This window comes from Parus major, chromosome 15 (genome assembly GCF_001522545.3).
Source record: "Parus major isolate Abel chromosome 15, Parus_major1.1, whole genome shotgun sequence".
NCBI lineage: Eukaryota > Metazoa > Chordata > Aves > Passeriformes > Paridae > Parus > Parus major.
The window spans coordinates 3,470,202-3,483,119 of record NC_031784.1 but is presented as its reverse complement, the minus strand read 5'-3'; the positions used below and the strand labels follow the sequence as shown (position 1 = coordinate 3,483,119).

Here is a 12,918-nt window from a genome sequence, read left to right as displayed (position 1 = left end):
AAAAAAAAAAAGGGAAAAAAGGAAGAAAAGAGAGAAAAAAGAGAAAAAAAAGGAAGTCAAAGCAGCCTCACACTGAGCAGAGATAAAAACACTGCTCCTCCCGTGGCTTCAGCAAAGATGTTTGAGCTGTGGCAGAGGCTCCAAGGGCTTTCTCCGGAAGGAGTCTTCCCGGCTAGTCCCGGCGTGCCATCAATTTACGGGATGCGCTGGATTTCATTAAAACGCTATAAAGAAAGCGGCACAAATGCAAATCCCATTTCCCTTCCCCTTCCTGTGAAAACATCTGGTCAACAGAAACGGCTTGGGACATTTCCGCTGCGAATCACGGCTTTCACCGAGGTTGGGATTTGGCCACGTGAGAGGTATTTGGGGCTTGGGCTCAGCTGAGGAACGGGGCAGCCCCAAAAGGGACAAACCTGGGTTTGCCAGCTTTGGTTTAAATTTATGAAGGTGGAGAGACCTCAGAGGTATCCAGTCCTGAGGGTTATATGGGATTAAATGGTGTGGGAGAGGAGAAAGCCCTTAATGCCCCCAAGGAAAAATCAGGGAGGATTGGTGAGCATCACCCTCATAAGAGACATCAGAGAAACCCGTGGGCTGCAATCCCAGGGCCATGCCCAGGTTTTGCTGTGGCACAGACAGATGTACAGCCATAAACACAAGCACTCCAGGTATCCCAATATCCCTGGATTCCACGGCATCATCACCTCCCTCTGGCCCCCTCACACCCCAGCACCCTCCAGAATGTCCCCAGGCTGGGATTGTCCCCCAGCCCTGTGACCCAGCCAGGCAGTGACCCAGGAGAGCTCCAGATCCCATCATCTCCAAATCCTTCCTTCACAACATCATTTTTCCAGCGCTGGAGGGAGGAGGGAGCGATGCCAAAACCAAGGCAGCTGTGGCTGTGAGCGGGGGAAGGGGAGCTGCTCCCCCTCCCCAAATCCCCATCTCCTCTGGCACACGCCTGGGGCAGGGGATGCCCAATTCTCCAGCACAGCTCCCTGACCCCTTCACCCAGCACAGCCACCCAAGCAGGAAATGGGATCAGGGCTCTTCAAAGCCCCCTCTCCCTTTGATGCCGGGCACTTTATGGGATTAAGCTCAGAGGCCTCATTGGAGCACCAGGAGAAAAGGGGGGAAAAATTAGATAAAAGCTGCCAAAAGCAGCGAGACCCCTCCCTCCTTTCTGCACACACCTGCCTTCTCCAAGGTCATTCCAAGGGCAGGGATATCTGGGCTTGATGCTGCAAAGCCCTGAGGCTGAGATGAAATTTCAATTGCATCCTATTATTTACAGGGTGGGAAGGGGGAAGGGGAAGAAAGGGGAAGGAAGAAGAGGAAGGGGGAAGGAAGAGGAGGAAGGGGGAAGGAAGAGGAGGAAGGGGGAAGGAAGAGGAGGAAGGGGGAAGGAAGAGGAGGAAGGGGGAAGGGTGTTTCCAGGCAGACCCTGAGGGTGAAAAACCTCACAGTCCAGAGAGCAGTTGAGGTTGAAAAATCCCAAGAACTGATTTTCCAGTTGCTTATTTGAAACCATCCATTTTCTACGGTGATCAACAGAGTCCTCAAATCAAGAACAGACCCGTGAGAAGGGGAAAAGGCAGTGGCAAAGCCCTCGGAGCATCCCAGGGCAGGAGGATGGAGGGGAGGGGGCTCCTCACAGCCATTCCCAGGGGATTGATGAGTGTTGTTTAGTTATTTGAAGGGAAAACAACCCCTCAACAAACCCTTCTGTTCTCACTGCTCCGTGGTTTGGCCCCGTGCTGGGTTTGGGGAGCGGGAGCCACCAGAACCACGGGGGACTTTCCACCACCCCTGGAATTCTCCTGCAGTCACTGGGACAGGGTCTGGATTGATTGTGCTGTAAAGGAACCGGAGCTGGCCCCGGCCCAGAGAATTGGAAAGGAAGGAGCCGCCCTGAGAATATTTGCACAGGAAGCAATTTAATCCGGAGACTTGCAAAATCCAGCGAGGAACATCCCCCACTTCCGCAGGCCTGGCTGAGAAACCTCCTGCTCGGGGCTCCTGGAGCACCAGGAAATCTCCATCCCGTGGGGACTGCAAGGAATAACGCTCAGAGCACTGGGGGAACTCGGTCAGTGCCTTGTTTGAGGTGTCTCCCACCCCTGGGTGAAAGCTGGGCAGGGAATGTGGGGAGAGGAAGAATGTGCTGGGCTTGATTCCCAAGGGGGAGGGAAACAAAGAAAGGAAAAGGAAGGAAAGGGGGGAAAAAAAAGTGGGGATGGGGAGAAAATATGGGGGCAGTAAAAAAAAAAAAATTTAAAAAAAAGGGGGGAATTGAAAAAAGAAAAGGGGAAGTGAAAAAAGAAAAAGGAGGAAGAAAAAAGAAAAATGGATTAAATAAAAGTAACTAAAAAAAAGAAAAAAAGATTAAAAGAATGAAAAATGGGGGAAAGGGAAAAAAGGGGGAGAAAAGGGGTGAGGGAGGGAAGAAAGGCAGAGCTATCCAGCTACTGGAGCAGCCTCCAAGTGCCCCAGAGCACCTCTGACCTCCCTGTGCCCCGGCATGGGGACACACACTCCCACGGGGACAAACAACTGCAACCCTTGACATGACGGAGCAAAACCAGCTTTTACTTTCAGATGTCACAATTTTGATGTTGTTTCTTTTTTCAAATATTTAATATTGGAGTCATTTGACGGAAATAGCAGGAATTCAGCCAGCTGCTCCCTGACCCTGCTACCCTGAAGGCAGGGACAAGGCTCCAGCTCTACCGGAGGTTTCCTCCTTCCAGAGCACAAGTTTGTCATCAAAGTTAAACGAGAACAAAAAAAAAAGAAAAAAGAAAAAAAAGAGAATTCATCCCATCATGCCTGTGCAAGTCCTGCCATGTGGAGGAACCGTCTTTTTTACAGATTAAATACCCCAGCTCCCCCCACATCACTCTGCACTCCCTCACATCCTGCATCATCTCCACTCCAGCCACGTCCCAGCACCACGGGAGCTCCCTGCAGCAGCCGAGAGCTGAACTTCCAGTCACAAAACTCCTCACAAAAAGCAAAACTATGGGTCCCACTGGGAGCACAGAAAGGCACAGAGACTCATTCCTATTTTCCCTTTCCTTTCCCAGCTTGCCCGGGCGAGCAGATGCTCAAGCTGCTGAAGCCACAGCACAGGGGAGAGGGGGAAATTGGGGTTGATCAGACTGGGTTGCACCTTGGTGTAACGGGTCCATGAGGCTGGGATGAGTGGGATGGAGGCTGCAGCCTCCATCCTCAGCTCAGAAGGCAGGCGTTCTGCTTCCAGCTGGAAATCCCAGCAGGGAGAAATGCAATGACACCTTGACCCGACTGCAGCAATTAGCACACCTCGGTCCCAGCACCTCTCACTCCCCACACTTGACCCCGCAGGAGTGGCTTTGTCTCCTTCTCAGAGGTATTAAACAAACGAGTCCCAGCCTCGTGTGGCAGCAGCAGAGGCAGAGAAGGGGCAGAACAAACCCATCCGTGCCCCTGCTCCTCCCTGTGGGATGCTCTGCCATTTGGGCATCGTCCTCAGTCCCCATCGCTGCTGGAACAGGCAAGAGGCGGCCGATCCTTACCTTGGGTGGGTCAAAGAGCTCCAGCACAAATTCCTCGGCGTCGGGCGGCCCCGCTCGCCGCAGCACCAGGCGGCAGCGCTGCCAGCGCGTCCCGCTGTCCAGGGAATTGTCATCCAGCAGCCCGTACTTGAGCAGCCCCTCCTTGCGCACCTCGGGGGGCTGCTCCCTCGACAGCCCCCACGGCAGGATGCGCTTCCCCAGTCCCGGCTTGAGAGCCGCCTCCGCCGCCTCCCCATCGCCTTCCCCGGGGAGCGCATCCGAGGAGCGGCGTCGGAAGAGGCTGCGCCAGCTCCTGCGCAGCTGGCTGAGCGAGAAGGGTCTCCGCGCCGGCCCCGCCAGCTCCTCCGAGCTCCACGACTTGCGCAGCCCGGAGGGAGCAGCCTCGGGGGCACGGACGGGCTGCTCGGGGCGGGCACCGGGCTCCGCCTCGGCTTTAGTGGCCACCGTGCCCAGGGAAGCGTCGGTGTGCCGCCGGTGCGTGTCCCGGTAATCCCGCGCCGGGCCGGCGGGCAGGATGCGGAGCTGGTTCATGGCGATGCCTTCCTTCACCTCGTGGCAGAAATACTGCTGGAAGAGGTCGGTGAACTGCACCGAGAAGTTCTCGGCGGCCAGGAGGTCATGGTGCGGGTGCTCGGTGGCGAAGCGCAGGTAGTGCCGCGCCAGCTCCTTGGCGGTGCTGATGGCGTGCAGCTCGCAGAACTCATGCCAGCCCCGGGGATGCGCTGGCGTGCCGGCCGGCAGCGAGTGCCCATTCATTGCCGAGGCTCCAGCGAGGCGGCCGCGCTGCAAGACAGAGCACACGGGGGGTGAGCGCGGTCCCAGGGTCCCTCCCCACGTGTCCCCCGCCCCGGCGAACCCTGCCTGGCGTGGCCATTTCCCATCCCCAACGTGGATCCACAGGGAATGTCCCACTCAACGCTGCCTCATTCCCACGGATACCTTGGAAAAGGCCAGGGGACAGCCGCTTCCCAGGGAGCGGCACGGCCATGTGGCCACCAGCGGCCACCAGCAGTGGCCACGCGGGACCCCGAGCCCCCAGCCCCACCCGGCAGGGCCGTGCCTCAGTTTCCCCACCTGCGCGGTGGGGACGCGGGGCGTCTGCGCGGCTTCCTGCCAGCACAGCTGCCTGCAGCTGCCCGCGGGGACGCCTGGCCCGGCCACATCCGCTCGGCTCCTGCCAAGGCTCCGCAGCGCCGATGGGTTTCCCTCCAGGGACCGATTTCAACGGAGCTGATAAAACTGGAACGGGGGCGGGAGGGGAGGAAGCGACATGAAAAGCTGCAGAAATCCAGGGATGGAGCCGCCTCGCTGGCAGATCCTCCTGGCCCCAGCGGCCTGGGGAGAGGCCGGCACTGCGCGGGGTGAAGCGCGTTTCTCGGGGGATGCTCTGCTGCCTGCGGCACCGGGGGAGCTGCCGGGCTCTGGCAAACCACACCGTATCTCTGCCCCCAGCAGATTTCTCTGCCAGGCCAATCTGGCGGCGCCGTGGCTGGCGAGCAGCCGGCCCGGCGTGCCCGGCTGAGCCGGCAGTGGCGCTCCCCAGGGCCGGCCCCGCTGCTCGCCAGAGAAAACCTCGTGCTCTCCCGGGGCACTTATCGGGGCCGTGCACTCCGCTCAGGAAGGAAACATCGGCCAACCCACCCGGATCCTGCCGCGCCGGCACCGGGCACCGCCGCCTCCCCGAGAAACTCCAGCAGCAGCAGCGCCCCGGCTGCTGGGAGGGGAGGAAAAATTAAACCAAACCAAACCAAAAGCCCTGAGGGGCCAGGAGGAAGCGAGCGGGCCATGAGGAACGTGCGGGCACAGGGGATGGTGTTTGCAGCCGGGGCGGCGATAACGCCGGGAAGCGAGGCTCTATCTCTGCCCACCCGCTGCCCTGCCGCGCACGTCCCGCCAAGGTTGCAGGCGAGGGGAGATGTTATCTGTCCCTCGCCAGCCTCGCCGGGCCCGGCTTCTCAGAAGAGCCGCCCAAAGCTCGGGGCCGTCCGGCGTGCCGGCAGAGCGGGGCATGCGCCCGCAGCAGCCCGGCAGAATCCCCGAGCAGGGCCCGTCTATCAGCACCGCCAGCCTGCCCGTGACTCAGCATCCTCCGCCCCGCTCCCGCTTCCTCCCGGCACCCGGGAATCGCCGCCGGCACGCTCAGAGGATGCTCCCGCAAAATGCGGAGGGAAGAGAGGCGCTCATGCGAACGGCTCCTCAGGCAGGTGGGAGATTCCCAGGGCAGGGAATTTGCCTTCCAAGATTTCGGGCTCGCTTCGCACCAGCTTCGGGAGGGGGAAAAAGCCGGGCTTCGTCTGCGCCACGCGGTGGGAAGGAGCCGAAGGCCGTCTCCAGTAGCAACGTGCTTTTCCAGCCCGACGGTGGGAAAAGCTCCCCAGCGCTTCCTCCTCCCAGCGCTGGCACAACGCCGGCCTCTCTGCTTCTGCCTGGCGCACTTCCCACATGCAAAGAGCTATCCCGGATGAATCCATGCCGGAATTAACCACAGCAGCCTCCCGCTCCTCTGCTCAGCCCCAGGTTTCAGTAGCGACATCCACAGGGATGCGAGTTCTCGATGCTTCTCCCTGCTCCAGCCCGCTGTGCTCGCAAAGCTGGAATCCGGCAGCTGGTGACTTTAAGGCAGAATTTACATTTTATTCCTCCTATGTTCCCGTGAGGAGCTCCTGGCCATCCCGCAGGTCGGTTGAAGTACTTCTGATTGCTTTAATTTGCTCTGAACGGAGAATCCAGCCCATCCTTGGACACACCACGATTAGTTGGGATGGGGGACTTCCATCCCTGCCAGCTGCTGGAAGAGCTGTACGTCACCAAGCCCGCCCTGCCTCGGGGCTGTTTGTGGGTGCTGAGGTTGTTTTGGGGTGCTGGGATTGTTTTGGGGTGCTGGGCCAGGAACTCGAGGAAGAGCGGGACGGGATGGACCGGCCGTGGTGGCTTTGATGCGGGCTGGGACAGCGAGCTGGGGCTTGTGCAGGATCCAGCCCTGCAGCCCCAGCCACCCCCGGGAGCTTCCCTTAAACTCTTGCCCAACCTGAGCGCTGCTGTGGCGGCGGTGCCAGCGCCGAGCGGGACGGGAATCCGTGCCTGGATCCGGCAATGGGTTATTTGTCCCAGTAAATGCATTTGTTGTTTAATTGCAGCCAGAGGAGCCGGCAGCACCAAGCAGTGCCAGGGCAGTGCTGGGAGCCAGCGCCTCAATCCTGCCACCCGCTCCCGGAGGATGAGCGTTCAGAGCCAGCTGGCCTTGCCACGGAGGAGCTGCCGGATCCAACTCGCCACCTTCCCACCACGGAACAGCTATCCAGGGGCTGTGGCCACACGGGAAGGTCACCCTGCACCACAAATGCAGCCTCGAGGGGAGGTGTGAGGGAGCAGAGCCCGCGTGGCCGTGCCCCTGTGCCCAGCCCTGCTCACGCTCTCCGTGTGTGCAGCACCAGCACCTGAAAATGAAACCGGCCCCACTCGCCGCAGTTCCACGCCAGTGACGTGCATAGGAAATGTGATTGATGCGCCGGCTCTCCCAGAAATAACTGTTCCCAACCGGAGGAGAAGCGTCTGGAGGCATTTGCAGCTCCCTTTGTAAGCACAGGACTATTCAAAACTCATCCCAAGGACTATTTTCAGGAGAGGGCGAAGCGAGGGGCTGGGAGACGCCCTGGCCGGCCCCACAGCTCCCCGCTTCCTGAGTGGCAGAAATACAAAGTTCCCACAATCCCAAGAGCGGGAACATTGTTCCTTCCCAGGATGTCCTCCATGAAAAGAGCTATTCTGAGCCGGCTGCAGCCTTTCTTGGCATGGCCCCGCAGCCGCTCCGAGGCAGCTATAAAAGGCCAGGTTACAATGAACGGCACTTTTCAATGGAACAGCATCTGGCACGGGGGGTCCGGGGGGATGCAGGTGCCTGGCGGGGGGCTCAGGGGGATGCAGGTCCCTGGGGGATCCAGCCAGCCACAGGTGGGTTTGCAAGGGCTGGGTGATGCAGGGCATCCCCCCAGGATGGGGATGGTGCAGCCTCTCTGCATCCCGATCCCCCAGAGATGGTGGATGCTGGAAGAACACCTGGATGCACCTCTGGATTGCAGGGTGCTGCAGCCATTTGGGGGTGGGCATGGAGATGCTGCCACTCAGGAAGGCAGGAGGGGTTGGTGCAGGAGGAGAGGTGGGGAAAGGGTCTGGCTGTAGCCTCGGGGTGTGGGATACACCCACATATTTACAGCATCACTATAAAACAGCCAAAGCCAGTGCCAGCAGAATCCACAGCAGAAACTGCCCAGCACTGCCCTCCTACTCCCTCTGGGGCAGCTCCCTGTGATGGTGAGGATTCTCTGGGTCTCATGGAGGGTGATGGCACAGCACCATCACTCCCTCTGGGCCTCTAGCTGTTCCCACACAAGCTGGAGAACCCCACGGGGTCTCAGTTCCCTCTGTCTCTTATGGCTGAACCAAACCAGCAAGTTAAAAAGCAAGAAAGGAGCAGGTCAGAGAGATTCTCCCAATCCACACGTCCATACAGGCTGTAGGAAATCCATTTAAAAGCCAGTGTGGGAAGGCAGATTTTGCCCTCCTTCTCCCCCTTTCTCACAGGACAGACACACTCCTTTCATTTCACTTCCTGGCACCACACAACTTTCTATGTTAAAGACCCAAACTGGTCTTAGTTTACAGCTCTGTGTGGGCTGAGCAGCACCACAGACCTCTGAGGATGTGGGTGATGTCACAGCACCTCAAATCCGAGGGAAATTCACCTGCTTGGCTTTCCCTGACCACTCCAACAGGACAGACAGGATGGAGAAAACCCAAACTCAGGTCAAACCCAAACTCCACGCTGGCTCGGCCCACAGCAGCTCACCGGCACAAACAGCTGTGGCCAGCCCAGCTCCCCAAAAACCCTCTGCCTGCCTCCACCCCGTGGTGTCTGGCACCTTGCAGCCTGGTTTACACCATCACACTCTCCTACACCCACTGCCTGCGGGGAAAAGCCCGGCAGCGGGGTGGCCTCTTTCGACAGGGCTTGTTTTGTTGCACGAAATGAATCGCTGCGGTGTAGGCGTGGGAGAAACCGGGTGCGGGGAGCGCTCCTGGGGGAGCGGCTCCCCGGGGGTCCCTGGGGACAGCAGGGAGCAGCCAGCAGCTCAGCTCCCAGCCAGCCTGGCTCTCCAGGCTCTCCACAGCAGCCCCTCCAGGGATTGCTGGATTTGGCCTTTTCTCCTTGTCAAGCTGCGGCAGCGCCGCCAGCACCACAAACCCCATCAGCGATGAGCGCTTGCACTTTCGCTTTGTGTCACCCACTGGGATTTGTCCCGACACCTTCACGGTGTCCATCAGTCCCATGGGTGTGTGGGTGGGGAGGATTTGCTCTGGCAGAGGATGGAAGATCCCTCAAAAGCCGCTGGCATTCGCACCCCAACCCCTCCAACATGGTGCTGGCAGACCCACAGCCTTATGGGCTCTGGTGAAACCAAACCAGATCTTACCAGAGGCAATAAATACATAAAAGAGAAAATAGAAGCAGCTTTGGGGAGGGGAGACTGCACAGGGACGAGTCTCTCCTGCCCTAAAAACAAGTTAAAAAGAAATCCAAAGCATTGTTCTGGTCCCAAACAAGTCAAAGTGAAACTTGCCACTAATTCCATACGCCTTGACATGCCAATCCCGTTTCCTGCCAGCAAATCCAAGTGCAGAGAGGACATGCAGGAGGTGCCAGTGCCAGGTCCCCCCACAGGCCACCTCTTCCTCTGGCTGCAGCCCCAGAAAGTCCCTCGGCCACCAGCCCACAACTCCAGCACATCTTGAATCAATTTACAACAATATCGAAATCGCAGCTCAACAACTCATCCTGGTTTCCTTGACAGTAAATCCCAGCCCGGGCTGCAATGACCGTGTCACTGCCATGAGCCAGCAGGTCCAGGCTCTCTGTGGGTCACCCTGATGGGCTCTGGCACAGGCAGGACTGGGAATGCTGGCAGGGCATGGGAAGGCTGTGAGGATTCTGACCGCTGGTGCATCGGCCTCGTGCTCCGAGTCCCTGCCAAGCCACGGAGCCAACAAAGTCTGCAGGGAGCAGAGAGTCAGAGGAGCAGCTTGGCAAGCTCCAGGTGACATCTCTGCCTGGCACTCGCAGTGGCCACGGGGGGCAGAGGCAAGGCATGGCCCCCTTGGGCAGCCAGAACCCCACAACATGGGGCAGGTGGGCATCACCCCATGGGTCCTGCACCCTCCCAGGGGGGTCACCCCCATGGCACGGGCTGCAGGGGTCCGGGGGGACGCAGAGGAGTAGGGCTGGATCCTGGCATGCTGCACCCCCAGCTCTGGGATCTCCAAAATATGGATGCTGGGAAGTGGGGGACGCCGAGGGATCCCAGAAGAAGAGGTGCTCTGGGGTCCTGTGCTGCTAGAAGGACGGGGGTCTCTCGGATGGGGGCACCCACAGAGGAACAGAGCTCCTACAACAGGGGGATGCCCACGAGGAAAACGGGAGCTGGGAGACCACGGGTCCCCTAGGGGTGAGCAGTCCCTGGGAAAAAGCAGCCCGAGGAAAGGGCAGGGATGAGGCTGTGCCGCACAGAAACGGAGTGAGGGGGACGGGACTGCTGTCCGAGGGCAGGCGGAGGAAGGGGCTCACCACCCCGGAATGGGGGCACCGGAGTTCCTCGAGTAAGAGAATCCAGCCCGGGGCTCCCGGGGAAGCTCCGGGGGCTGCACAAGTGGAGCGGCCGCCTCGCCGCTTCCTCCCGCCGCTACTTTCGCTTTGTAGCGGTCGCTTCCCGGGGCCGCCCGTGCCGCCCCGCTCCGGTCCAGCCCAGCCCAGCCCAGCCCGGTACCACAGCGGTTACCTGCAGGAGAAGGCGTCCGGCTGCCGCTCGCCCATGATGGAGCGGCGGAGCGCCCGGGACGGGGCGGGCGGGACGGGGCGCACGGCTCAGCACGGCTCGGCTCGGCTCGGCTCAGGCAGGAAACCGGGGCAGGCGGCTCCGCATTTCCGCCGGGCGGAGGCGCGGGGCGCGGACCCCGGCCCCGGCCGGGTTATGTAAAGCGGAGCGGAGCGGCCGGGGGTGGAGGCTGAGCGGGGGCGGAGCGGAAGGGCCGCCCCGTCCGTCCGTCTGTCTGTCCGTCCGCTCGTGTGACTGTCCTTCTGTGTGTGTGCGTGTCCGTCCGTCCGTCCGTCCGTCCGGCGGCTCCGCGGGTGCGCCCGGCTCCGCGCAGCTCCGCGCCGCCCCTCCCCGCTTCTGCCTTTATCTTATCGCATCCGCGGAGCTCAGCGGCGCAAACAGCCCGGCCGCGCTCCCGCCGTGGATTCATTTTTTAATTTTTAAATGTATCTGTTTAGTTTTTATGACTTTTAGAATGTTTCTCCCTGGATTTGGGGATGTCCGCCGCAGCCCCCCCCGGGAGTCGGGAGGGAGCCCGAGCGTGGGGCTCTCGGAGGCTCGGGAGGAAAGCGCCCCCCTTTCCTGTTCCTGCTTGGCCACGTCTTCCCCCAGCTCCCAGGGCTGGGACCCAAGAGACCTCTGGGGTGGCAGTAGTGGGCCAGATGTCGTCTCAAACCCCATTTCTCGTAATTTTCTAAATTATCTTGTGGCGAAAGGCACCGCAGGCTGCTGCCCACGTCCAGCCAGAGCGGTTCAGGACACAGGGCCCGCAGTTGTCCCACACAGTGGGCGAGGCTTCAGCCGTGACAGAGCGGTCACAGTGTCCCTCGGTCCCAAGCAGGACCGGGGACTGGTGTGGGTGGACACGGGTCAGGCTCAGCCATCCTGGTGCCATCTCATCCCAGGGGAGCAGAGCTGAGAGCAGAGCCGCCCACTCTGCCCTAGGAAATTGGAGGAAAATAAACTTCCACTGCACCTTTTTCCAGTACAGGACTGGACTGCGGTCTGTACTGTCACATCTGGCCCATTGACATCCCCCACTCTTGGTTGTGCCAAGAGCTCCTACAAAGCCTTGTCTGGAATGGCAGCAGCTCCAGGGGCAGAGGGACACGTCCCCACGCAGAGGCCACTCACACTGGGTGGGCAAAAGTCACGGCAGAGCAGCCGTGGGTGCCCAGGGTCTGGCGCCCACCCAGCCAAGGAAGCCCAGGGATGCGGCAGCTGGGATTTTACAGACACCACACAATGGATTTGTGGCTGTTGGGAAGGTGGCAGCTGCGGGAATTTGCCCTTAGAGAGTGGGCTGAGACACACTGAGCTGCTAGAGAGCAACATCTGTGTGTCACTCCCGTGGGGTCCACCCTCAGCAGCACTTTCAATACACTTTGTTCACCCCATCCATTCCCAATGCGTCTTCCAGCGAAGAAAGAACTGAAATGCAAACTCCCAGCTGGTGCTGTGCCACCCCTGGACCACAGCCGGTTTGGACACAGCCCTGCTGCCCTCCTCCAGCCTCAGCAACCCCCCCGGATCAGATTTGAGCCATAACCCCACAGCCCCTTCGGGCACTGCCAGGGATCCAGGCGACTCCGCGTGCAATCAACCCTTCCCAAACCCCACAAGGAAGTGGCTGGGAGCAGCTGACATGATAAAATCTTACCTTAAAATCTGCTTTTTAATTCCTGCTGCCGTTGCTTTATGCATAATTGCACCTTCTGGCTCTTTTCCTGAGAACGGAGGAGCGGCCGGCGGATCCGGGTGCCTGCCCCCCTTCCCCGCGGGCGGCTGTCCCAGCTCCCAGCGATCGCACTTTTCTTTATCAACTTCATCTATGTCAGAAGCGCCCTCTCAGCGTCCTCAGCCCCAGTGGCCTGAGATTTCTCTTTTGTTTTGCTTCCTGTATGGATTTTCTCAGTCTCCCAACTGCTAATTCACTACCCCCCGACTTCTGCTTTTTGGTTTTTTGGTTTTGTTTTTTTTGTTTGTGTGTGTGGAGCTGCGCAGATGCTCTCTCTCTCTCTCTCACACACACACACACACTCAGGCGCTGCTGCTTCCCTTCCGCTCTGCACTGCCCTCAGCTTTTAACCATTGCTGCTTTCTTCTCCTGTATAAAACCCTTTACTGGCTTCCAGCAGTCCTTCCCGCTTCCCTCCTCAATTCCTCTTCCAAGATGGGTGGGGTGGTTGGGAAGAGGCATTTCTCACTTGCATTTCTCACTTGCATTTCTCACGGTGGCATGTGATGGGTTTCTGGTGACCCCTGCCATCCCACACTGAAGGAATGTCCGTCCCAACCTGCCCGGAGGGGGCCTGGGGGTGACAACATCTGGAAATTCTTGGCTCTCAGGGTCTGTGCTCAGCTGGAAAATGCCTCCCAAAATCTTATCCTGGCTTCTAGGTGCCCCCTCCGAGGTTTGGGTGGGGATGGAGGCGGTGATGGAGAGGGTGGTTTAGGGGTGATTGTGTTGGTTCTGGAGGGGGTGGCGATGA

At 59.6% G+C, this 12,918-nt stretch overlaps 2 protein-coding genes across 8 annotated transcripts in view; one reads left to right on the top strand and one right to left on the bottom strand.

The window, feature by feature from the left end:
* SH2B3 (SH2B adaptor protein 3) overlaps positions 1-12,838 on the bottom strand; it is a 25,868-nt gene extending 13,030 nt beyond the window's left edge. Inside the window, exons 1-2 of one of the 4 annotated variants that reach the window (XM_015643874.3) lie at positions 12,087-12,838; positions 3,561-4,343 (exon numbers count right to left, since the gene is read on the bottom strand). In XM_015643874.3, coding sequence (XP_015499360.1) covers positions 3,561-4,316 — 756 coding nt within the window. In that variant the 5' untranslated portion in view covers positions 4,317-4,343; positions 12,087-12,838. Of the gene's footprint in view, positions 1-3,560; positions 4,344-4,499; positions 4,519-4,634; positions 5,162-10,390; positions 10,499-12,086 lie in introns of those variants that run through there. The other 3 variants (XM_015643876.2, XM_015643875.2, XM_033518315.1) reach the window with 3 other exon arrangements.
* On the top strand, positions 5,228-7,402 carry LOC117245213 (atherin-like). 4 transcript variants are annotated; one of them, XM_033518316.1, is made up of 2 exons: positions 5,228-5,760; positions 6,698-7,402. In XM_033518316.1, exons 1-2 carry the CDS (start codon positions 5,346-5,348, stop codon positions 6,922-6,924), a joined length of 642 nt encoding a protein of 213 aa, XP_033374207.1. In that variant the 5' UTR covers positions 5,228-5,345; the 3' UTR covers positions 6,925-7,402. The 4 variants fall into 4 exon arrangements, 2 of the variants coding, with proteins under 2 accessions (XP_033374207.1, XP_033374208.1); XM_033518317.1 differs by having other exon boundaries at positions 5,388-5,764; XR_004499641.1 differs by having other exon boundaries at positions 5,498-6,238.
* Positions 12,839-12,918: the final 80 nt, after the last annotated feature.

Bases quoted from the DNA above. Each gene is read 5' to 3' on its own strand.
- LOC117245213 (XM_033518316.1), top strand. From the start codon at position 5,346: ATGAGGAACGTGCGGGCACAGGGGATGGTGTTTGCAGCCGGGGCGGCG. The intron at 5,761-6,697 runs GCAGGTGGGAGA...GTTTAATTGCAG, and splicing joins TCATGCGAACGGCTCCTCAG to CCAGAGGAGCCGGCAGCACC.